The sequence below is a fragment of the Polistes fuscatus genome, unplaced genomic scaffold (assembly GCF_010416935.1).
Source record: "Polistes fuscatus isolate 324 unplaced genomic scaffold, CU_Pfus_HIC Scaffold17, whole genome shotgun sequence".
Classification (NCBI taxonomy): domain Eukaryota; kingdom Metazoa; phylum Arthropoda; class Insecta; order Hymenoptera; family Vespidae; genus Polistes; species Polistes fuscatus.
The window spans coordinates 3,781,461-3,809,300 of NW_025113075.1; the positions used below are offsets into that span (position 1 = coordinate 3,781,461).

At 29.0% G+C, this 27,840-nt stretch overlaps 2 protein-coding genes across 12 annotated transcripts in view; one reads left to right on the forward strand and one right to left on the reverse strand.

The window, feature by feature from the left end:
- The window catches only part of LOC122515069 (fasciclin-1), a 763,302-nt gene that overhangs the window by 428,305 nt on the left and 307,157 nt on the right, over positions 1-27,840 (reverse strand). The gene's annotated exons all lie outside the window — the stretch shown is intronic.
- On the forward strand, positions 15-15,820 carry LOC122515063 (guanine nucleotide-releasing factor 2). Of its 5 annotated transcripts, none has more exons than XM_043632227.1 (17): positions 15-128; positions 7,153-7,621; positions 7,720-7,944; positions 8,246-8,431; positions 8,506-8,813; positions 9,115-9,231; positions 9,458-9,777; positions 9,864-10,071; positions 10,431-10,454; positions 11,674-11,869; positions 11,971-12,235; positions 12,660-12,906; positions 13,018-13,032; positions 13,647-13,821; positions 13,908-14,552; positions 14,647-14,778; positions 14,857-15,820. In XM_043632227.1, the coding sequence occupies exons 1-17, from the start codon at positions 95-97 to the stop codon at positions 14,993-14,995; spliced, it is 3,705 nt and encodes a 1,234-aa protein (XP_043488162.1). In that variant the 5' UTR covers positions 15-94; the 3' UTR covers positions 14,996-15,820. The 5 variants fall into 5 exon arrangements, with proteins under 5 accessions (XP_043488162.1, XP_043488163.1, XP_043488164.1 ...); XM_043632231.1 differs by lacking the exon at positions 15-128 and adding an exon at positions 3,730-3,932; XM_043632228.1 differs by lacking the exon at positions 13,018-13,032.

Below are 27,840 nucleotides of genomic sequence, written 5' to 3' on the forward strand. Positions count from 1 at the left end.
CAGCCAGTGCTTCGTAGTAACTCACGACGCGGCTGTTTGCAAAAATGTTGAAACTCTGTGATATCGTTTAAAATCGAATGAACTATTGACTATTATGGCTTCCACACCGAAATCTGACAAACATGGAGGTAAGTTCTCTACCATTAACCTTTTATACCTTCTCTTACGTGCTAAACTCGCGTATGTTATATCTTTTGACAGACGAAGACGGCGCGAGCTTCTACCTCCCCCCACTCCCCTTCCCCATGACTCCCCTCCCATCCCCTTAACTTAACATCGAAGACTTTAAGTCATAAGATAAACGCTTTTCTTTTCGTCCCAAACCGAAATTTATTTTCAAATTCGATTGGTGACGCCCTTATAAGACAACGCCGCTTTTCCATTTATTCATACCGGCTTTTTCCATTTTTTCTTTCTTTTTTTTTTTTTCAAACAATGTACCTTAAAGCCGCCTTCAAGGATTGGCGTTTTAAGAACGCCCATCTTTCCCCCGGTCAAACGTCAAAAACATATGTTCTTTGCTTACAAGATTATTTATTATTCAACGTATTCTTCGAAATATCTTTTAAATTGCAATTGGCAATCATGGCCGATACTACTTTGAACAATTTTCAAGCTGTGGATCCATACTTCTTATTAATTAATATTTTATTTTATTATTTTATTATTTTATTATTTTATTATTTTATTATTTTGTTTTTTTTTCTTTTTTTTGTTTTTTATCAATGGCGGATAGGACAACTTTATCGGTTTAATTTACGCTCAAAGAACTTTAACAGATGTAGCTTATCAAAACTGATATGAGCTTTGATCTATTAGGGATAGGATGTATATGTGTGAGAAAGAGAGTGAGAGAGAGAGAGATGTTCGATCAAATGTTGGATAACCTACTAACTTTGATTACACCTCATCCACGTCCCTTCTTGATTACCTTTAATTTAGATCGATTCATACGAATAAATTGAACCTCCCCCTCCCCACCCCTCTTCCCCGTGTCTCGTATACATTTCATTATTTTATTATTTTATTTATTTATTTTTTATCTTTTTTTTTTCTATTTGAAGGTTAGGTCAATTATTTCGTCAAGCTTTGCAAGTAAATTTGCGGTGGGGGAGGGGGGGTGGGGAGCTTATCATCTTTTGACGTAAAAACAACAAATCGTTAGAAAATTCTCATTAATTTTCTCATTCACCTTGGATCATTCATTTCTCCTCCTTTCTTTTCTCTCTGTCTCTTCTTATTTAATCAAAAGAAAGAAACAAGTGGGTAAGTTAACCTCTTTCCCCAGCCCTCCTTGAGCTTACTGTTGCTGCTGCCGCTGTTGCTTTTGCCCCTCGCAACACCCCCACTTCATCTCTCTCACACACACACACACTTGCTCTCTCTCACTCATTTATTCTCTCTCTCTCTCACTCACTCACTCACTCACTCACTCACTCACTCTTTCTTGTTGGTTGACCCGCTAAAATAGACAAAGCTTTATTCCCGGCCAAAGTCAGAGATATTAACAGTCTTCAATCTCCACACGTAGTTGGTGGTAGTAGTTCAACGTCGTTGGTTCGACAAGTTTAATATCGATTTGTTAATCGACCTGGTTAAAACTTCAATCAATTAGCGTGTCCGATCTTTTCCCTCTTAAATTAAATTTTCATTTTTATCTCTCCTTTGATCTATTTATTTCTTCGATCAATTCTTAAAATCGTTTAATAATCTCGAGTAATGGCGAACTTGAAAACGTACTTGAAAAGTATTTCGAATGATATAAAAGTAAATGGAAAATATAATCATTAACGAATAAGTGATAAGAAAAATAAGAGGGATAAACTAGCATATAAAAGACAAATATTTGATGGTTATGTTTGTTTTTTTTTTGTTTTTAAATTTCGTAACAAATAAGTGATAAAAAGAGAGGGATGAAAGGAGAAATATTTGATGGTTATGTTCGTTTTTTTTGTTTTTAAATTTCGTAACAAATAAGTGATAAAAAAGAGAGGGATAAAAGAGAAATATTTGATGGTTATGTTTGTTTTTTAAATATTTTTTTACGAAAATGTTGGGTAATATTGAAATATGACGATACTTTTTGAATATAACTACGTAATATATATATATATATATATTATTTTCGATTAATCGAAAATAATGGTTAATTTTGAAAGATGGCGGCGTCATGATTACGTCACATATTTTTACTTGACACTCGCGTCGACATTCATCCCTCTCTCGTCTCGGTTATTATTAAATATAATATAAAAAAAGAAAAGAAAAGAAAAGAAAAGAAAAAAGTTTCATTGGCGTCAGGGAAAGAAGATATGCCACAATATGACGAATCCTTTCTTGATTCGCCTATCTTCAGACGACGCATACGAACTTATTCCGTACAAAAGAAAACCTCGAAATCAAGATCGTTCAAGAATACGTCTGTACCTTTGTTATTGGCCGTGACCGATCTCAATAACGATTTCTCTCACTCCTTTTCAATCTTCACTACGAAAGGTAATCCTAAATTTAACTTTTTCGAATGCATACTACACTTTTTTTTCTCTTTCTTCTTTTTTTTTTTTTTTTTTTTTTAATACAATTAAATCAATTCGTGTGACACTTTAATGAGTCAAAGGAACGTACGTTGATCTTAAATCAATCGACATTATGGCTTCCTTAACTACGTTAATCAAAAACTTACTAAAAAGTCTTAACATCAAAAACACGAAAATGAGATAAATAAACGAAAACAAAAATATAAACAATACAATAATATTATACGATTAAAATAAGATAACCAAATTAACAATCTTAAATTAATTACATAATATTATATAAGTTTAAAAAAAAAAAGTTACATGCGTCATATTAAAAAAAAAGATATTTTTGGGGAATTTATAATTTTTCGAATACGCGAGTCAAAAGTATAAAAATAATATCATCGATAATATGAACGATAATTAAAATAACACGATGAATAATATGTACCAAAAATAACAATAATTATAATATTATCATAAATGTTAGAAAAATATATATAGTTTTAGAAATATCATTTCTTATCTTGGAATAACAAACGCATCTTGTATTTAACCTTAGCCGAACTATCGTCACGCTTTAAAAGCATCGGATGACAGACACAAAATAGGCGTGGTGTATGTGTCGGAGATGTACTACCTATATGTACAAAGAAGAAATAAAGAAATAAAGAAATAAAAGAAATAAAAAAAATAAAAAAATCAAGAAATAAAGAAAGAAAACATATAAAGAAACTGATGCACGAGAAAGAGAGAGAAAGAAAGAGTGAGTAAGTGAGAGAGAGAGTAAAAGAATGAGTGAGTAACTGAGAGAGAGAGAGAGAGAGAGAGAGAGAGAGAGTGAATGAGTGTGAGTGAGAGAGAGAATGAGTGAGTGTGAGTGAGTGAGAGAGAGTGTGAGTGAGTGAGAGAGAGTGTGAGTGAGTGAGAGAGAGTGTGAGTGAGTGAGAGAGAGAGTAAGTGAGTGAGAGAGAGAGTAAGTGAGTGAGAGCGAGAGAGTGAGTGAGTGTGAGTGAGAGCGAGAGAGTGAGTGAGTGTGAGTGAGAGTGAGAGAGAGAGAGAGAAGTAGAGTGAGTGAGAGAGTGAATGAGTGAGTGTGAGAGAGAGAGAGAGAGAGAGAGAGAGAAGAGGTGGTAGTGGATATTAGTTGGGGTCAGGAGGAGGGTGTGGATGGGGGAGGGGGTATAACTGACCGAGGGGTGACGAGTCAAGCTAGTTAAGCAGTCGATGCGCACACGTCTTACGGGCCGGACGTTTCTTGTCTTCTATTTCCCTCCTCGGTCACGTGACTTAGATATTTTGTTGTTGGTGGTTGTATTTTATTCTCTTTCTCTCACTTTCATCGTATATTATTTTTCTCTATTTACTCTCTCGCATGCAGGAAAATCATCCCGTGGTTTTCTCAACCCAAGTGTGAGTGTTGTGTTTCATAGTGGCTGGGGGAGGAGGGGGGTTACATGTTAATTTTATATCCTAATGTTTTTTTTTTCCTTTTTCTTTTCGTCTCTTTATAAAAAAAAAAAAAAAAGGAATAGGGCGGGGGATTTTCTTTCGATGATTTTTTTAAACGTTTTTTTTTTCTCGATTTTGATTGATCATTTGAATATATAATGATAATGATAACGATTTTAATGACATTTAAAATAAGATATGATATACCTATTTGTTGTTTTATTTAGGAATAAGTTTTTGTTTTCTTTTTTTTTTTTTTCTTTCGATGGGCGTTTATATTTTTAGTTTGGTTATTGGTAATTGTAATGAAAAAAAAATTAATAATTTTCAAGGTTCGACCACATCATTTATTCGCATTCCGTTTGGTACGTGACGTGATTACCGCATCATCTTTGAGGATGACTCAGATTCTTAAAGTTATACTTTAAGCATTCTACTCTCGTTTTTGTTTTTTTTTTTTTTTTTTTTTTTCATATTCTTCCGTTTGAATTCTTCTTTTTATGAAAAAATGATGAAAATTCTACGATATTTCCCAATTATATTTCTCTCTTATTTCTTTTCTTTTGTTCCCTCTTATTCTCTAAATGAGTTTTTTTTAAATGAACGTTGAATAAAAGTGGTAGAAAAGAATCGTTTGTTAAAAATAAATATGTCGTGGCTTTTTCTTTTTTCTTTTTTATATTACAGTTCAGAATTATCAATAATATTCAATAATTAATATTCATAATATTAATATAATCTTTTATAAATCGATTATGGTAATAAATATATAAATATATTCGAACGTTCCTCTTAGCTCTGGTATTTGATAGCATTTCATCGTATTTTCGACGCTCCTTCCAGCCATCCGACACTAAATTTAGTTCCTTGTCCGAAGTCACCATCTTGGAATAATCCTCTTTCGGTATTTAAGCTATTTCGAAAGCGTTTTTTTTTTCCCGTAGATATCAACTTTTCCGTTATTTCTTCATTTCTTTGTTACATTATATCCAATTAAAAAAAAAACTCGATAAAATTGTTCGTTAAACATTGTATCTAATCAAATGAAACATTTGTAATTGGTAACGATTTAGAAATGATCCATTTGTTAAAACTTTTAACAAACGGGCATTAAATTCTTAACTTATCCATTTATTCTAATCTTTATTTGTATTTATATTAATTCTTTCTGTTAATTTTAATGATTATCTTTGTAATATTTAAAATTATTAAAATTTTAAAATTATTATTAGTTATTTTATGAAATAACTAAATAATATTTCAATTCATGAGAAATTGAATTCATACGAAATTGAAAGTATGAAAGTACACATATTATATGTATATATGTTACAGTCAAAGCTGGAAATCCGTCATTGCTAGCAATTCCTAGGCATTGTCAACAATGCAAAACACCTTTAGACAAAGTTGGAAATAAGACTTCTTACAGACTTTTAACACACACACACAAAACATATATATAGGAATATATTCAACTTAAATTTCATTCTACATGATTCCTGCATTTATTGCTTTTATTTATTGCTATGATTGTTATTAGTAAATCTATTTTTTATCGTTTACAACATTTAACTAATTAATTTCTATTATTGTTGATGTGTTACTTTACGTGCAATACAATGTTTATATTTATATCTGTTTTTAACGTTATAATAATGATTAACACATATAGGAAAAGTAAAATGCGTCATGAAAAAATCCACTTATCGTTTCGTTTGCACACTTCTTTTGTTGCACGTTAATTGTTACGATTAAAATAGAAAGATAGTTTAAAAGAATTTAATTCTATTGTTATAATACGAGTTGTATTAGTTAATATCAAATCATTTTAATTTAATGAATTTTATTGATTAACTTGAAAACAACTAACAACTAGTTGTAGTAACTAAACAAAGTTTAACTGAGAATCTATATAACTGATATCCAAACGTTAAAATGTAAAATCCAGTAATTTATGAAGTAACTAGGTAAACCATGAAGTATCTATACCAACTAGTTTACATAATTTACATATTAGTAAAGTATGCATGAGAATCTATATAAGTGATATTCTAACGTTAAAATGTGAAATCCAGTAATTTATGAAGTAACTAGGTAAACCGTGAAATATCTATACTAACCTGTTTACATAATTTACATATTAGTAAAGTATGAATGAGAATCTATATAAGTGATATCTTAAAAGTTAAAGTGTGAAATCCAGTAATTTATGAAGTAACTAGGTAAACCGTGAAGTATCTATACCAACCAGTTTACATAATTTACATATTGATAAACTAGTATATTTTATCAGTACCAGTTTTTACTACTTTAATTTATCTACTTTACATATTTCATATGTATATATAAATTCACGATTAGTTGAAATATGAAATATAAATATAATTCGTAGATTATAATTATTCGATAGAACACACCATTACTAATAAATAAAACATTTATTTTCAAAGTACAGGAAGAGATAAGAACGGATAACTATGAACATTTTTGTAAGAATAAAACCGCACTTTAAAAACTTATCAAATTTCACTTTCCATACTTTCCATACTTTCATACTTTCATACTTTCATACTTTCAATTTCGTATGGTTCTCATGAATTTAAATATTATTTAGTTATTTCATAAAATAACTAATAATAACCTTTTTTTTTTAATGCTTTCCTTAAACCGTTTAGTCATTTAACGTATCATCTAATTGCATTTCATGTATAACTTAAATTATACATTTAACGGTAAAATGAAATATTTCTCTCTCTCTCTCTATATATATATGAAAAAAAAAAAACAAAGTTAAAAGCAAATTAAATAAAATATAAATAAATAAATAAATAAATAAATAAATATATAAATAAATAAATATATAAATAAATATTAATAAAATATATAATAATATATTGAGTTGGCAACTAAATGAGTGCGGTTATTTTAATAATAATAATAATAATAATAATAATAATAATAATAATAAAAATCTATTGACAAAATCCACAATTATTTAATTGTCAACCCAATAAATATGTATTAATATGTATTAATTATATAATATGTAATAATTAACGTGTATATTAATTATATATAATATGTAATAATTAATGTGTATATTAATTATATATAATATGTAATAATTAATGTGTATATTAATTATATATAATATGTATTAATAAATAAATTTGTATTACAGAAAGCAACGAGGAACGTTCAAACGGAAAAGCGCGGGGCGGAAAGCTCGCGCGTCGAGCACGCTCCTTTAAGGAGGACTTTTTGGAAAAGCTATCACACATGCGTTCACCGGGTAGCGGTGGTACAGGGGCAGCTGGCGCGGAAAGCGCCATAGGAGGAGGAGCCGGCCGAGCTAGTTCACCCTCCTCCCCGCGAACACCGCGCGATAAAAATGGTGTTGCAGGAATTGGACTTGGAACATCTTCCACGTCCTCCACGGGAAAGGATAATAATAATGCAGTTAATCATGAAAAAAATCCTTTACGAGACTTACACGTCCACGTTAGACAAGTGCAGCTTGCTCTTCTACACTTTCGTGATGTTGTTTCTAAAAAGAAACTGGAAATGTTGCCAGGTAATGGGACGGTTGTTCTCGACACTGTTACCACCATACACACGGCACTCAAGTCCTATCTTCTTTCTGAAAATAGGTAAATATATATCAAATTTTGTTTCCTTTTTTTTTTTTTTTAATCCTTCAATAATCATTTTTCTACGATTAATTTTTATTGTTTTGTTTTGTTTATAGTTCCACCCTAGGATCCGCAACCAATCAAGTTTATCAAGCACTAGCTCAGTTATTAAAGCTATGCGACGATGTCTTGTTACACGGCGATCAATCTTCCGCTTTGGATACAGAAAATGTTACTCATGTTATCGGTTTGGTCGAAGAAGCTGTTAAAAATTTGGTTTCCCTTGTTCACGAGAAGATTTCCAACCGACAGAAACCTGTTAGCGTTACGATTAACAATCGGTAGGATGATACTAGTGTTGTTGTTAAACCCCTTGCCCTACGATTTAAGTTTCACCATAATCAATAGCAAGCTTACGACGTGTCTTACACGTTTTATCGATCAACGACGTACCTACCACGGCTGTCACTCGTGATTCTCATGTTTTGCCCGTTTTCTTTACCACGAATCTCGTTCGTGATATTCTCACATTTTGCTCATTTTCTTTAACACGAGTCTCACACGATATATATTGTAGGGTAAGAGGTTAAAATTGAAATGTTATCAAATATAAGAGTTTCTCATTGATAAATATTAATTCAGTGCATCAGGATATGGATTGGAGATTGCTCCTCAGAGAAATTCGTTGCCTGATATACCTTTAACGCCAAGGGAAAGAGAAATCTTAGAACAGACCGCTGCTAATAGTAGTCTTGTCCGAAGTTCTCATAGTTCTGAGTCTATTTTGAGGGATTCCAGTCCACCACCGAAACCTCCTCTTCCCGACAGGTAAATTAATATTCAATTTCAAATGATATACAAATGAATTTGTTTTGAATACTATGAAAAAATTATGATTGTAGAACAAACGTATGCTTCTCCGAAGAAAACAGTTCGTCTGGCACGCCACCACCTTTACCACCAAAAAGAAGAACAAGAACTCAACAATTACTCGACGAATCCGAGAGTTTCTTAGCGTCTAGTCTTGATAGAGTTTCCTTACGTAGTCGATCACCCGAAGACTCATCTTCTATCCTAAGTGCATCAGCTGGTAGTTTGGATTCTGCTTTAAATCATTCGCGAGACGAGGATGAAATTCGAGCGATCATGGGACCAAACGACGAGTCTCTCAACGATAGTATGGATCTCAGTCTTATTGCTACTATTAAAAGTAAGTTTATTATCATCATTCTAAGAAAAATTTCATTTATCGTTCTTTTTTTCTTTTTTTTTTCTTTTTATTTCATTTTCATTTATCCTAAAATGTTAACACTTTATCGACCGCTCGTGGTTTATCGATGAAAACCGTCGATGGCTAAAAGCCGATTAATAGGCTAGCGGTCGATAAGCGTTGGCAATCGAAAAGCCTATAAATAGGCTAGCGGTCGATAAAGTGTTAAAAAGATATTTTTTCCTGGTGGAAAATTGTGAAGAATAATCTCGTAACTCGACGATACGCTCTGGTATCTTAGGTATGCAAGTTAATGGGACCTCTAATTGCGCTTGTTGGGATAGTTCTGAAAGCAGTATACCAAGTACTATGTTACTGGGACAACAAACACCCCAAGAAATTCTTAATCCATTTACCGGTTTGTAGAATATAATTTACGTGCTGCATGTGATGTGTGTCAATAATTTTATTGATTGGTGGTAATAACAATCAATTTACGAGATTAAAAACATTTCGTTTAAGGGTCAAATGGAATACTAACATTGTTTAACATTGTCAGGAAAAATAAACACATTTCAAATGATATATTTTGAAATATTTCAATATACCATTTAAACTGTATTTTTGGTATCATTATGTTTCAGGTATAGATGGAAAAATAGAAAGATTCTCAACCCAAACCCAAGAATCTGGTTTCGTATCGATGCATTCTCAAAGAAGTTCATCTCAAAGTTACACCACTTCTTCCAGTACAACGTCAAAAAGATCGTCACAGCAAAGTAGTATCAGTTACAGTTCCCAAATGTTTAGTACTCAACAACAATCTCTTTATCAACACAAATTTATATCGGATAGCAATGGTTCTGTTTTAACGCAAAAATCAATAAGCAGTTCTAAGAGTACTACAGATAATATGAACATAGCAGAAACTGGCGATGCAATAATATTAAAAAAATTGAAACATGTAAGAATAAGAGTATGTTTATATCATTAAAATAATTTTTTAATAAACTTGATAATATTTTATGTTATTTTTATTATACGTTATAGGAAATAGAATCGATGACAATATCTGACGCTAATGGAGTACCACCTGCATTACCAGAAAAACGATCTAAACGAAGAAGGGAACGTCAACCATCGCAATACGACAATGTACCTGAAAATGAACATTTGTCTACCTGCAGTTTGCATACCAATAACGGCGACAGTTCTGATACTAATAAACCACCGCCTCTTCCGTTAAAAAAAAAACATAGTAAGTTACATTAGAAAATGTTTAATATTAAATATTAACAAAAACTACGATATTATAATAGTGTTTTAAGCTTTGCGCCATTTGTGACGTGACGTGTTGGTGTTTCGTCATTTAAATTAAATGTGTTTATATTCTTGTGATATTTATATATATAAAAAAAAAATATTTGAACGAAAAAAATATGACGGGAGAGAGTTATTGGGAAAAAAGAAAGAAAGAAAGAAAGAAAAAAAAGATAAATTAATTAATTAGCTACTTGAAACTTAGATGTTAAGTGATATTCTTAGATAGATGTTTGATATTCTTAGTTCCATACCAAGATGGAAAAAAAAAACTGATGCAATGTTTTGTATCCCCAGTGTTCCAATCAGTGGCATATTCTGGTAAGTGGGATGCCGCCCACATTAATCGACTACACTTAGCAAACACTTTCACGCCAAACGAAAGTCCTTTCATTTACTACCATGATTATGTATGTACATGAATTAAGATCCGGGCTTACTTTAGCATGGCATTTTATATTGTTAGCTTCATTTTTTACATACATACATACATACATACATACCGTCAAACATACCAACGATCTCTAATCGTTCTCTTTTTTTATTATATATTTAAATTCAATTATTTTACTCTCAGCTTTAATTACAGCTTACGATTTGACTCATCTCACAGGTGTAATATCAATTATATTATCATATGTTTATAACGCGTTAATAAAAAGGATCTAATATATTTTTTAATACTTATCGAGTGAAATTAACAAATGTCTAATTAATATGGATCTTAAAATCAGCCCTATCGATGTAAGAGGAATTTCTTTAGAAACACATTAGTTCAAGAAAAAGAATTGTAAAGATAAATTTATTATAAAAATAAGCAAAAAATTATTACTAATGTTACTTTATAAACGTAAACATAATATGTTACAAATCATAAATATTCGATGTGTCTTCCTTCAATTCGAATGCAATTCTGATATCTACGGATCATAGATCAACGTATGCTTGAATTAGTGTATTTCTAAATTCAATTCTTCTATGTAAATTCAATACATTGCTAAGAGATTAACTTATAACATCAAATACTCATGAATAATAAACTTTAATTTACATCGAAAGGATTGATTTTAGGACTCGCATGTTAATTAAACATTTTTTTTACTTATATTGATAAATAATACAACCTATTTAGATATAATTGGTGTAGAAAAAAAAAAATAGAAGAGAAATAATATCGTCAAACTTTATTTTTACTCCAGTGAGTTTGATCTCTTTTCGTACGCGTTTCTACACAAATGATACTGATGTTATACAAATATTTGCTTTTGCATTAATTCATACACCGTATGCTGCGATATCTCTTTACAGCGAATATCATGCTTGCATCAACCAAACAACTGATCGTATTATTATATATTATAAAAAAAAAGAAAAAAAACAATCTATCTTTCATTCAAGATTTATAATCATAATTTTTTTCAAGTATATATATATATATATTTTATATTTTATATTTATATTTATATTTATATTTATATTTAAATACAATTTTAGATAATTCATTTTATGACAGATTTAATAATGATTATACTTCTTACAGTTATGGCATACATGGAGATGTTTGGAAATTGCTCGCACAGCAACAACGATTTCATTTCTGGTCTTGGAACTCGTCATTCAGTAGCAGCTTACAATTCCATGCAAGCGGAGTGGCAACAACATGAAATGGCCCTTACTACAACTCAATCTTGTTCTTTTGTGGCTCATACAATAACAAATTTACACGATAGTACAAGGTAAATAATATAAAATTATTCAAAATCACACTTTTTTTTTTTATATAATTCCTAACGCATAAACATTATAATTAATAATATATTTTTCTGTTTATATATAGCGTTTCCATATCTATGACACCGAACATTACAGAAATAACAAATAATTCTAGTCTTCCTCCTGCTTTACCGCCAAAGAGATCACGATCTATTAAATCAAATATTGCACCTTCGACAGTATCACCAAAGCCTACGATTAGTATGCAAAACATACACACATCGGAACCGATATTATCATCCACTCCTGTCAGAATTGACGAGCCAATATATAATGATGTTTTTATTGATAAGAAAGATATCGTTGTATCCTCGACTCCAGTGAAATTGGTAAACAAGATAAAACATAAATTTATTTTATTTTCTTTTAAAATATTATAATATTAAATTTTAAATATTATAATATATTAACAAAAATATTATATAGATAATATAATTCTTCCTATATAACGTTAATTATACAAATATTTAATTATTACATTAATAATTATAATTATTTAATTATTCAAGATAATATATTATTAAATATTATATTATCAATATTAAATATTAAGATTAATATTAGAATATAATATTTAATTAATTAATAAGAATAATATAATAAAAAAAATATATATAATAAAGAATAAATTAATTAGGAATATAATATTAAATATTATATTATCAAAATATTAAATATTATATTATTAAAATATTATAATATTATAATATTATAATATATTAACAGAGATATATTATATTTATTTTTTTTTAGAATACTACTGGTACTACTATAGATATAGCATTACCAACTTCCAGACCTGCGAGTAATGCTCTCTCGTCTATATCCATTAGCGATAATACCTTGGAATTAAGGGATATAGATCAGGATGATAGTATCTTGGAAGAATTAGATATCAGTAAATACTTAGTCTTTAAGAAACCTGATGAAGAAGGACCTGATATACGTGGTGGACATCCTGACGCGTTATTAATTCATGCTACTAAAGCTAATAAGCACGGTATATATATTTATTTTAATTATTATTAATAGAAAAATCTAAGTTGATTTATTATTTTATTTTTATTTATAATGTAATATATATTTATATATTTCTTTTCATGCTGCATAGATGAAAAGGAATCAGGTTTGTTAGATTTTAAATAATATTTATATCTTATATATTATATTAGGTGTACAAATTAATTCGGTAATTTGATATTAAATTATTTCTAACTCTGGTTTGAATATAAAATAATCGTCTAACATTTTACCAACATTTACAATTATAAAATATTTGACAAATAATCGAAACTAAAATTATTAGTAGGTAAGATGACATGAATTACATACTTAAACATTACACGTTTGTTTTAAAAACGCACTGAATTAATTTTTACAACTAATAGTACATGTATATTATATTAATATATTATTTATATTATATTATATTTAACCCTTTGAGTGCTTAATGCTTCTATTTTATGCAATCCGCATAAATGACACGCATCTAGCGGTTGCAATCTTTGGGGATGAAGTATTTTTTTCTATTAACATGAACTGCATTGATTAAATGCCCAATATGCAACTAATAAGTTATGAAAAAACATACAAACTCATATATGCGTTCTTAATCCACACTGCTAGTTTTCACTGGACGCTTATATGCATTTCATAGCACTCAAAGTGTTCATATATTATATTTAATATATTATTCTTAATGAAATGTGTATAATTAACGCGTTGACTCATCTGTTGCAGACTTTTTATATCAGGAAGCATTTCTGACAACGTACAGAACATTTATTCAACCGTTCGAATTAATTCAAAAATTACATAAACGACATCAACGTTTTTCTTGTTCTCCGGATGTTACGAAACAACGGGCAGCTCGTGAAGCTTTTTCCTTGTTAGTTAGAGTAGTAAGCGATTTAACGTGAGTATTAAATAATCATTCAAAGAAATGAACGATGAAATAATAGAACGATATATTTCTATAATACTTTTCTGTCGGGGTTACAGTATGTCAGACCTCGATGATACCTTGTTACAAACTTTAATGGAATTTGTACAGCAATTAGTATGCAGCGGTGATTTGACAATGGCTAAAGCTTTAAGAGTGAAAATATTAGAAAAACATGCCGCCAAACAATTACAATACGCTCAACCAATTTTATCCTCTCTCAGTGTAACGACAAAACAATCATCACTTTTAGATTTTAAAAGCGAACAAATCGCTGAACAAATGACTCTATTAGACGCAGATTTGTTTATGAAAATTGAAATTCCTGAAGTATTAATATGGGCTCAAGAACAAAACGAAGAGAGGAGTCCTAATCTAACGAGATTTACGGAACATTTTAACAAAATGTCGTATTGGGCGAGATCTAGAATATTGGAGCATAGATTGGACAACGAAGCTAAGGATAGAGAAAAATATGTCGTCAAGTTTATCAAAATAATGAAACATCTTAGAAAGATAAATAATTTTAATAGTTATCTTGCCTTGCTTTCTGCGTTAGATAGTGCACCAATTAGAAGACTCGAATGGCAGAAACACATTACGGAAGGATTGAAGGAATATTGCGCTCTCATCGATAGTTCTAGTAGTTTTCGAGCATACAGGCAAGCTTTAGCGGAAACTCAACCACCGTGTATTCCATATATGTAAGAATAATCAAAAATAATTATATTAAATCCTCTTTTATATATTTTATATACAAATTAAAATACAAAAAAATATTTTCTTTTGTTTATACAGCGGACTAGTCTTACAAGATCTTACGTTTGTGCATATCGGGAACAGTGATTTGTTACCAGATGGTACCATTAATTTTTCTAAGAGATGGCAACAATTTAATATTGTCGAAAATATGAAGAGGTTCAAGAAAGGGTAAGCTACGATTAACAATCTTGATTATTTGAAAAAAAAAAGAAATAAAAAATATAATTAAATTAATTTTATTTCCAGTACATATTCCTTCAAGAAACACGAGCGTATTATAACGTTCTTCAACAACTTCAGTGATTTCCTCTGTGAGGAGGCAATGTGGCAAATATCTGAAAGTATTAAGCCACGTGGTGGAAAGAAAGTTCAATCGCAAAACTAGAACATATCTACTAACCCTTTCACTGCCTGTGTTTCAAAATCAAAAGGCTGAAACGGTGAAAATTCAAAGTGATTATGTTTACGTGGGGGAACTTGCCCTTTTCTGCAATTCAAAGAAAAATGATAAGAAGAAGAAAATAATAATAATAATAATAATAATAATAATAATATTAATAATAATAACAATAATAATAATAATAATAATAATAATAATAATGCATATACGCGTATATATACATATGTAATGTCTATCAAAGGAAGAATATCTAGTATGTATATGTACGTATGTGTGCGTAAAATATGTGTACGTATGTGCGACGCTCTGAGAGCGGTGAAAGGGTTAGCATGGTCTACCCCAATGTGTACGCAACCTCTGTGAGGTTGTATTTTAATATTTTTAATTTATACTCGCCGAAAAGTAATACAGACAAACAAACAAACAAATAAACAAACAAAGAAGAAATATTAAACATTAAAAATATACACAATCCAGCCTAGGACAAATGCAATCTTGTATAGTATTTGAATTTTAATGCATTGTCTTTTCAAAATAAAACAAAATCAAATGCATGAGAAGAGAGAGAGAGAGAGAGAGAGAGAGAGAAAAGAGATATTAATCAGAAGTCAAAGAAAACAAGTCAAAAAATCTAGTTAGCACAAAATTAAGATATTAATTATATTATTATTAATTCAATGCATTTCTCATAATCTTCCTTTTTAAGTGCACATTTATATGAGAAATACATATTTGCCTTGATATCCAAATTGCATTTAAAATATGATGATGTATCTATAATTAATGCTTAGCTTATAGATAGAAGAAAAAGAAGAAGAAGAAGAAGTAAAGAAAAAAAAAATTAATAATTTACATTGAAACAAAAACTCTACTACTATTATTACTATTATAAATATATATATATATATATATATATATACATACGTGTATATGTACACATACATAACTTATTTATTATTTGCGTTTTGCAGAGATTGAGAGAAAGAGAGAGAGAGAGAGATAAATAAACTGTAAAAGTAGTAGATGTCAGTTATTGTTTAAATTATTTAGATATATGTGAACGTCCATTTATCTAGCTTTCACGTAGATAGACAAGTTTCAATAATCAACGGAATTCTGTTGATTATAACACAAGGAAGAACACCAATTACGTTGATTAATGTAGAACCATCGTAATCTTGAGTTGGCACATCGATGAATGATGATAATGATGATTATGATGATTATGATGATTATGATGATGATGATGATGATGATGTTGATGTGCATCTCTGAACGAATGGTATGACTGAGAGTAAAACTGTTGCATATACTATTGTATATGATTATAGGACATAATTTTTTTTGTTAATAACTTGTTGATAGTTACCTAAGTTTCTGCAGTTTTAAGTGAAGAATATATATACAGGATCGATCAAATGAAATTATTAATCGAGTTAAGATTCTTAATATTGATCAAAAGAATGTGTAGTACTCGCTAAAATGTATAATTAAATGCCATGAAATTATTTTGAAACAAATATTATTCAAATTTGGCCTAAGCTTTTATTATTTTATTATTATTATTATTATTATTATTATTATTATTATTTTTATTATTATTATTATTATTATTATTATTTATTATTATTATTATTATTATTATTATTACTCTATTATTAATATTATTATTGTAATATATGTCAGTCTTATTTTTTTAAGACCTATACGTTGCAATAGGAATTTTGCAAAAGAGAAAAAAAAAGCATAAACTTCATATCAACGTGAACACTTAATAAGATGCAATTTTAAATCGATTAATTCGTCGCTTAGAATTAATAAAAAAAAAAAACATGCCAATGCATATTATATTGTAAATATTTTTAATATTACGAATCACTTTCTTTTCTTTCTTTCTTTCTTTCTTTCTTTCTTTCTTTTCTATATTAAAGCGTTATTTACATTTTTTAATAATAATTTTAAACGAACAGCATACTATTTAAAATTTGATCTTTATATATACAGTAATGAAATTGAAATATTTGTATAAACATCATAATCATTTGAATGGCTCATTACATTTTTTGTGTAATATAGTATGCACACTGCCCTTATATTAATTTTTTATTTAATTACAAATTAAATTATATATTATATTATATTATATTAAATTAACACAAACGAAATCGTCCAATTAAGTTTGTCTTCTTTTTTTTTTCCATTAATTTATATATATATACATACATACACATACACGCAAACACAATATTATTAATAAGAAAAATCTTTTGATAGTGATTATCGATCAATTAAATATGGCTTTAAATATATGCATATTAAACATGCATGATTTGCAATATTTCTATAGAAGAACCAATAATAAAAAATAATAATAATAGCTCTGAATTAAAAGAAACATTCAAATAAGTACTTCTGTGTGTATAATCATAAAATGTAATAATAACTTAAAAAAACAAGAAAAAAAAAGGGAAAAAAAAAAGAAAATGATGTAAGAGAAAAATCCTACATAAAGAAAATCAGCAACGAAGTTATATATAATTAAACGTAATTAGATAAGAAATGAAAATACAGCTTTGCATTAATAGTCGAATTAACTGTTATAATTAATGAAACAAGCCAAACAATGTTCATAATTATCCTTTCTCTAATATTACATGCTACAAACACGTAAACATAGCATAGATTTAAAGTAACAATGTAATTTCCCATCTTTTATTGAATGTGCCAGCTTAGGGAAAAAAAAGAAAAAGAAAAAAACAGATAACAAAAAAATCTGTGCAAGGATTTACAATTAAAAACAATTAATAATTTAAATTGTATCGACTTTGATAAAGTCAATTACAGGAGACACGTCTTATTAAAAAAAAAAAAAAGCTTAATAACGGTTTCAATGTTCTTTCAATTGTAAAACTGTTGCGACAAATGTTTTTAATATTAATACTCAAACAATTGAAATCTTTCATTTTCTAATCATTTTTCATTTCGTGCTTAATGAATCGTTGTTAACTGTGCTTACATCATACAAAAGATTATGAAATGTATATTCATTAAGCATAATGCCTATAAATATATATACATACATATTTATATATATATAAAATATAATTATGAGATGTGTATTCAGGAACAGACAAATTTTTCAACATATCAAAATTAACAAGTTTAGGTGATAATACATGAAATTCTTCAAGTGACGCGATACTTTGGGATATTATAATTGCGATATCTACTCCGTTATAACTTGAGATATTTTTCTGATAAATTATTATAGTAATTAATTATGTATATATCATATTCATTGTCATTTGAAAGTATACATACACTGAATTACTCACTCACCTCTGCTCATTCATTCATTCATTCATTCATTCATTCATTCATTCATATTGAAACTCTACAACAATATTCAATGCATATCATAAATATGAACAACAATTTTTTCATATTAAATTATCATCGTGTCTTGACGTATAATAATCATATACAATACACTGTACAAATACTTAATTAACATCATTCAGATTTTTTTTTCTAAATTATCCGTACTTATGAATGTTCAAACTATTCTTATGCATATCATGTTTTCATCAAACGTTAGTTTTTCTTTTATAATGGGTGTACGAAAAAAAAAGAAAAAGAAACAAAAATAAAAGTGTTTAGTGTTAATACAAGTATTTTATTTAATATATATGCATAATTACGTTTATTTATTATAATCTATTTTGAATAATTATAGTAAAACAGATTTTATTTCAATTGAAATGTTTGAAAAATACGTATTTTAAAAGCTTGTTCACTGTTGATAAGTTAGATTACAAATGTCTTTATCGTGAGAATTTCTTGAAGGTAAGCAAGGAGAACAGAAGTATTTAGAAGCTTAATTATAAACAAGACCATCAATGGGCAATAGTAGGTATTTAACGCGATTATGGTACAATACTATCAAAGAATACAGTATTCTTTGATAGTATTTGATAGTATGTGATATATTCTTTGATAGTATATGTAGTATATATATATATATATAGTTCAATTGTAATAAAATTTTAAATAAATATATTTAATTTTTAGTGTATAAACGTGTGTGTGCCTTCAGAAATGCATTTATATATATATTTTAAAATGAAGCAATTTAAAACACTCAAATAAAAAAGAATCCAGAAGGTTTGATGATAAATTAAACGATGATCACCTGTAACAAAAAGAAGACTGTATTAATCATACAATCAAGTGATAGAATAGCCTAATATATAAATTGTCCAATTCACAGATGCACTTTTCTTAATTGAATTTTATATTTATTTTTATCAAATCTCTATTAATTGTTGCAATGAAATTAAATTTAAACGCGTGATTTTACATTTACATAAAATATATATATAAAAAAAAGAAAAAGTACAAATATTAGGTAAAAAAAAAATAATATCTAAAAATTATTATGAAATACTTTTAAACTGCATTATATAGAAAAGAAGAATTGCAAATTTAATAAAATACGATTACGTTGAAAAATTTTAAAGACAAAATAAGAAAAGAGAAATTACTGTAATATTTACCGAACGTTATTTAAGCTTGAAAATTTAATAATACGAAAATTTTAATAATTTTTACTCTAATTAAACACATATGCATCTTTTAGACGATATGAACACAAATTTGGTGTCCCAAGGAGATGGAATGGTCCATCATCTCCAATTAAAACTACAAATTAATGACGAGCAAAACAGTAATAAAATAAAATATAAAATATGACTAGAGAGCTATTTTCGAAGAGTTCGAACTTGCTGTTGAACCTTTGAAAATAACTCAGTAGTCTCAATAGTAGTTGCCCTCTTCAGCCACAATTAAGTGGGGGCCTCTTCGGCATAATGCCTCTTCTTTCTTCATGCCCTAAACGCTGCTGTGAGGCTTTTTCTAAGCGCATTTTACAATGCATTTCCTAGATAATCGCAGCCTAAAGAAATGCACAAATCGTACTGTTACATTTACTCGAATGCCTCAACAGATATTTGATCTAATCGATGAACCTATTATTAACACTTTGCATTACAAAAATAAAATAATAACAAATAAAAGCAGGAACTTTGTTCATACATCATATGGTCTTACTTATTTACTCGACCACTTTTATCCTTACTCTACTTTGTATTTATTATACATATATAACAAATGAAGTATTCAGTAAGAATTAATAAAGAGCAAAGCGTTAATATACTTAATATTAAGTAAGTATCCAACGTATTCAGCTATCTTCACATTTTCGAAAAAAAAATGAATTTTTAAGAAAACGCAAAGACTTTTGAATCGTTCGATACTGATTTATATCTCGCGGTACAGAGTATCAGCAATATATGGAAAAAATACAAGAAATATTTAAATGAGATAAATGAATTTAAAGGTTGCTGAAACTTTGTATAATATCCGGAGAAGAAATTTTTTCCACTCCTGAGTGGAAATTACAATCGCGCGACTTCTCCAGTCTCTACCTACTTACAAATTAAATAAACATTCACACCTAAGTATGCTACTTGCTTGTATATTGGTGATATCTAAAGAGATCAAACATACGTACATCCCCACCCACTCACTCCACGATTCTCTCACATACCACCAGGGTGCAAAAACCTAAACTAGAGAGCATGCCCCGGGGCACCTCCGACACCCTAGTTCAACCACGTTTTCTAAACTTATATGCTACTGGGTATACGTACTTTTTGCTGTAATCGACTGCCAAGGCTAATGATTATTGCAAATATGACTAATGCAAAAATACAAGTATACACTAGTATATATTGCATACTAGTTATATACGAGTATATCATAGTTTCCACAAATAAATGCGGTAACTCTACTATTCAAAACGATTTCATTACAAAAAAAATTAAAAAAATTTAATATAAATATAAAAATACAAATATTCGTATTTTTCACACCATAAATGATTCTACAAGTAGTAATCCGAGTATTGAATGATTCAATAATTAAAAACTATCGCGAAACGATGTACAAAACACTCTACCTAATACGCACACACAGGTATAAAGTACATCGTGCAATCACTAGCACAATGACAGCCGCTAATAGGGGAAAAACTTAAAACTAAACCCACACTAACTGTTTCTCACCCATACGAGTAGCACCTAGGCACACGCATAGATGAGAACGCAGAAAGTACAGGGGGGAGAAACGGGAGATTAGTATATTAGAAGCTGAAAATCCTGATCTAAAAAATATGATTAAAAACACATATATACATAACATATAAATACATTTTTATAAAAATTCATCTAAGCGGCTAAAGACTCTACAAGTAATTTGGATCTGACTTTTTGACTATGCAAGAATGGTTAAATTTAATTTTTTAATATTTAAGAATTTTAAAAAAGTAAAAAAAAATATATATAAACAACCTCGGACGACTCCTTTCATTAAGTTGGCTGTTCTAATAAAAGAACTGGGCTTTGAGCCACCACTTAACTGCTAGAATCTATCCGTCGCGAATGAGTTTGTTTTCTTGCTCATTTATTTGTAATATCGAAGTATCGATATATCAAAATTAATCGCGATTAGATAAACTAGGTACGAAGCAATGCATGTAAGACATTTGTTACATGCTTTTCTCGACGAAAACGAGTAAATTAATGCTCGATTTCACCACTACTAACCACGAACAAAACACGTAATAAAAAGAAAGTGCAATTATTATTTGCTTTATTAATTAAATGAATTTAACCGGTGAGACAAGAAAACCTATCCTGAACTAATATAAAATATACAATACAATATACAATTTTCACGAGCAACTCCTACAAAGGAATTACTCATGTGCTCGTCACTAATTTATTGGAATAATTACAACCAGTAACTCGTGCCGATTAGGACCTTTCATCCTCGACATGATTGAGCACCGGAGGGACTTTAAATTTTTGACTCACGACATAAGAAGTTCTACGATGGCTCCAAAACACTCCTACTTCGCAGCAAGTATTGTAGTCTGACGATCGAAGAGTTCCTCGATTTAATATTGAAGGAGATCCACCGAAGATCCACCGAAGATCCACCGAAGATCCATCGATGATCCATCGAAGAATTTATTCCACATCATGGATAAGGTAGAAAGTCTGTCGTCATATCTGCAAAATAAAATAGAACAAAATGATAAGTTATGCAATATGATCCAAAATCATATAAAATAAAATCGAATAAAATGTAAAAAAAATAGATACTTACAATGCATCCAATGGGATGAAATTCAATTGCACCTGGCGATGCACCTCGCGTGAATCTAAACGCGGTATAAACGAAAATAAGAAACTATAGATGAGTTTCTTATCGCGAAACCGAAATATTATACGGCGAACAACACTGATTCTAATTCGCGTTTGATTTTAATTTGTTTTACGCCCGATCACTGATTCTACACAACTAATTCAAAGACTGCTTTGCACACAGTCAATGCAAGTAGAAAAATCTTCATTGATGCACTGATTCTAATACGCGAACAGTCTGTGCGACTGTTTAAAGATAAAAATACAACTTTACTCGAACAAACTCTAATGCAATTACTGCATTGGTCGCAGTTAATTTAATATATAAATTTCAAAAATAGTTCGCGAACGCGACGGAATTGAAATAAAACGAACGAACGTGCTTCTAATCCGTGATTTTAATTATATTTAACGATACAACACTCCCGTATATTGCTTCGCGCACGATAGCAATGCACGAACACTTGCAACACTTCACAAACACAATTCACAAACACTTCCAACACTGATATATTCCCATGATGATCTGAAACAGAAATAAAAACAAAATTATAAATATCATTGTTGTAAGTAAAAAAATTATTATAATTATTGAGAAAGTGTTTAAAATAAAAATTGACTTACGTTTATTCTTCATTGATGAATGCACGATGGGTATCCTACCCTTAGGATGACGATGAGCACACGTTTAAACCGAATAAAAGAAACTTACGGAGTTTCTTAACCGAGCAAACGAAACTTTAACATGCGACGATCAACACTGACTTTACTTTCCGATTCTTTTGTATTTTATTTTTACGATGCAACACACGAGTACCTCATTGCCTACGCGCTCGATTGCAATGATGTTCTGAAACAGAAAAAGAAAAAGAACAATTAATATCATCGTTATAATAAAAAACCATTAAAGTTATCATAGAAACGTTTAATAGGAAAATATACTTACTTTTAGTCTTCATTGATGACTGCAGGATGGGTATCCTACCCTTAGGATGACGATGAATAAAATAAAATTAAATAAAACTCTGAAAAGCTGAAACATACTAAAAAGATTATAGAACAATATATCCTGTGAATCATTCCTGAAGGCATTGCACACTTTTAAAGATATTTTATCGTAAAGAATCAATATAAATTCAAGCAATATTAATTGCCTTTATCTCACTACTTGTATAAAATTACATATAAAGTATTTAATATCAGTAAAAATTGTTAATAAAAATCGATAACGTTATATATATATAATAGTTTAATACGTCACGTCGTTAGATCTTATTGTTAGCTCGTTGAAGGAATGATCTGGAATGAACAGTAATCGCGTCCTTCATGTCGAACGTTCGGCTGTCTTCGTTTTGTTTTCGGCTGTCTTCGTTTCTTCTGTTCTCACTTCGAGAAATTCCTGGAATATACGTACACATTCGTTATTGCCCGTAGATAGAATATTTTGTTTTCTTATTTTCTCTCTCTCTCTCTCTCTCTCTCTCTCTCTCTCACTTTCGTTCTCACTCTTTGTATACATTTCTGTATGGTTTAAAAAAAGAATAACGCTCACCTCGATGAATATGAAGATAAAAAAGAGTAAACACAATTGTTAGACTGAGTATATGTATTCCTGCTGGACTCTCTCCTAATGCTCGGTACCTAAAAAAGGAAAAAAAAAGATTACATTAGTATAACATAAAGAAAATCAAATATATGAGTGTATGTGTACGAGCAACCTATACTTATGAATATATGCTTGTATGTGTGTGTATGTTACAGGAATCGAATTTAATACGAAATACGATCTTTGAATACATAATTATGAAAAATAATTAATTAGAGCAGCATTAGAGATGGTATTAAGTATCGATACCATTAAAAAAGCTGGAAATTAGAAGAAATATTGTTAAGTAACATTGGTGAGATTTGGCGGCACGTCGAGATATATCGATGTTATATTCTCACAAATTTCTTACGAACTTTTTAATATTTCGTTTTGAAAACATTCACGTATGAAAATCTTATGTGTAACTATCGTTTGACATGTAATAGAAAGGTGTAAAATACTTTTCAATTACTTGAATTAAACGAGATGACGCAGTACGCTGGAACATATACAGCTGACAGAAAATGGCGTTTCCTCTACCTTTCCCCTGCGCCCCCTGCCGTTGCCACTGCGTTGCCTCTGCTGCGCATCTGCTGCGCGCGGTAGTATGCGCGGTAGTCCACTTTCAAAAAAAGTAGCGAAATCCATTGACCAATGGCTACTTGAGATTTTGCATTTTTTCCATCTATTATAGAAAAATATCGAATAGTTAAAAATAGGATGTAGGAACATAACAATTGTCGAAATATATATTTTATTAATCCAAACAATCAAAATTAATCATTATAAGTCGATATCGATAGTGTTCGAGTCGATAGCAATGATGCCGTAAAACAAGATATATATGATTGCGTAAAAAAATGCATACCAATGTACATGGAATTTTTTTTTACGCAAATATTCTTTATCCTCGACATTATCGTAATCTCTCGATTATATCATTTGAAAGTCATTTGCTAGAAGAATCGATTAGTATATAGGAAAATTATTTACATTAGAAAATATTTTTTAATTACCTGAGATTAACGGGACGTCGTAGCATCCGTCCGATCTCCAGCACCGACGCCGCGAAAAGAAAGAAGAATAATCAGCAAAGAGCCCTGATTGGCTGATAATTATTTCAGAATAAGTGACCAATCAAAAATTCTCAATTACCATATAGAAATGTATTTCACGCACACAAGCTTGCCCCTTCACAAGTACGTAACTCGCCTTTCTTCATGACCACTCTAGTCAAGCTTGATATGATAATTTATTTATTAAATAAATAAAAGATTTATTCTATTTTACTATTTAAGGTACACGTATCTTGTTAATATCTAAAAAATAACGAAAAGAATAAAGACAATATGCACTATAAACCTTATCACACCGCACAGAAGAACATGCATAATATATTTATTACAATAATTAAATATCAATTTTATGAATTATTATAATTATCTAATTACTAATCCAATTAATAATTATTCTTATCTAATTTATTTTTCTATTAGGTGTATACGTTCCTTGTTAATATTCAAAAAATAACGAATAAAATAAAGACAATATACACTAAAAACTTAATCACATTGCAACGTTCTGATAAAAAATTCCTTCAATTTTTATGTAATTGTTTAAACTAATATACATTTGTTTTAACATCCCTGTACAATGACTTTGAATAATAAAATTTTTATCGAAAAAAATATCACATTCAAATTATTTTATATTCAAAGTATGTTAATAAGTATATAATGTTTAAACCAGTACATGTGTGTTGAAACAATCTGAAATATAAAGAGATTGCATTAGAATATTAAAATAATTGTTAAATAATCGATAGGAATGTCTATTGTTGTCTAATAGTTAGGAATATACGATCTATGTACCGTCCCCTTCGAAATCCACCGTTGAAATGTGACGTTGTCCTCTATGAAAGTACTTTTATAAAATGTTGTTTATCTGACTTTCCTAACGTTGCGCATTTGTATAAAGGGTGTCATACATCTAATACATATTTAAGATTGTAACGTTCTTATTTTAGTATTCTTTAATTTTTGTGTAATTATTTTAATGCTCCTGCGCAGTGATGACTTGAAGGGTAAAATTTAGCTGCAATATAAGAAAAATGCATTAGTGCATTAAAATAATTGTTATACAATTGTTAATATTGAAAGAATACTAACTAACAGAGTAACGTGTATAATTAAATTACTTTTTCTGGCATTATTAACGTATATGTAAATGAAAAAAGGAAAGTACATTTCTCTAAACAATTATAAAATTAATATATTCAAACAATTAATAAACAATATACTAATGGTAAATGTGAATTATTGAAGTTTACTATTATTATAGAAGAAAGCTTAGGTGTTTGCTCGTTTCAGTACCATGAAAAAATTGCTTGAATTCATTTTAAAATCTTGTAAACTTTTCTTTTATGTATGTACTTGATACACAAAACAATAAGAAAGCCTAATAGATGCTGTGCTTTTCCAAATCTTCAAATACTTGCAAATCTGAAAATCATAAGATTGTATTAGTAAAGTATCAAGTTATCCTGTTAAATTAAAAATAATGTGTAAAATGAAAATAATATACACTAAAAACTTTATCACATTGCACAGAAAAACAACAAAATTTATTTATTTAATAAATCAAAAATCAATTCTACTTCTTATTAGATGTACACGTTCCTTGATAATATTAAAAAATAAGGAATAAAATGAAGAGGTTATACAATAAATCCGCACAAAAAAACACAATTATATAGAAAAAAACCACGTTATAGAAATCTTTAAAACAAATGACATAAAGCACTGTAATCATCCTTAAAGAATTAAATAACAAGAATTTTTCCATTTCGATACAGAATATGGGAATTTATACTTTCATAGTTGGCAGAGAGATTCAATGTGTTTTGTTTCAATTTATTTTAATTTTTCAAGGATGGCTTATATTGCTTTATTGTCATTTGTTTTAAAGATTTCCTATAACGTGGTTTCTTTATCTATACGATTATGTTTCTCTGTGCAATGTGATATTCAATTGGTTTTAAGAATATCTACAAGTGGTTTCTTTTCTATACACTTGTGTTTTTGTCTTGAGTGTGACAAAGTTTTTTATGTACATTGTCTTTATTCTATACATTATTCTTTAAATATTGACAAGGAACGTGATAAACGTATGAACAACATTCATAAATTTTAATTTTCCTTATATTATACCAATGCTATGTTATTTTATACTTTTTTAGGTTTCCAAAACATTGGTAGAATACAGCATGAATACATACTCATGTCAGTCTAATTGTGTTTTTACTTTCTATCTAAATAATAACTGTGTTTACTTTTTTTATATTGATAGCTTGTGGTAAGTTTATCTCTTTTTCTTTTAACATAAAGAATGTTAATATAAAAAAGTATGAAGAAGGGGAAAGAGAGAGGAGAGTGATATCTTATACAAATATCATACATATACATATACAGACTCTTTCAATTTGCTTGTGATACTTTACTAATACAATCTTATGATTTTCAGATTTGCATGTATTTGGAGATTTGAGAAGCCAGCATCGATGGGCTTTTTTATTGTTTTCGTATATCAAATAACATACATAAAAGAAAAAGTTTACAAGATTTTAAAATGAATTCAAGCAATTTTTTCATGGTACTGAAACGAGCAAACACCTAAGCTTTCTTCTATAATAACTAGTAACTTCAATAATTCACATTTACCATTAGTATATTGTTTATTAATTGTTTGAAATATTAATTTATAATTGTTTAGAGAGAATGTACTTTCCTTTTTTCATTTACATATACGTTAATAAATGCCAGAAAAAAGTAATTTAATTATACACGTTACTCTTCTGTTAGTTAGTATTCTTTCAATATTAACATTGTAAAATACAATATTTTAATGCACTAATGCATTTTTCTTATATTGCAGCTAATTTTACCCTTCAAGCATCACTGCGCAGGAGCATTAAA

What these genes read in the sequence shown, in the direction of transcription:
- LOC122515063 (XM_043632227.1), top strand. Translation starts at nt 95, where the DNA reads ATGGCTTCCACACCGAAATCTGACAAACATGGAG. An exon ending in TATCTTCTTTCTGAAAATAG is followed by an intron (nt 7,622 to 7,719) that starts GTAAATATATAT and finishes TTTTGTTTATAG; the next exon opens with TTCCACCCTAGGATCCGCAA. An exon ending in TCTTATTGCTACTATTAAAA is followed by an intron (nt 8,814 to 9,114) that starts GTAAGTTTATTA and finishes CTGGTATCTTAG; the next exon opens with GTATGCAAGTTAATGGGACC.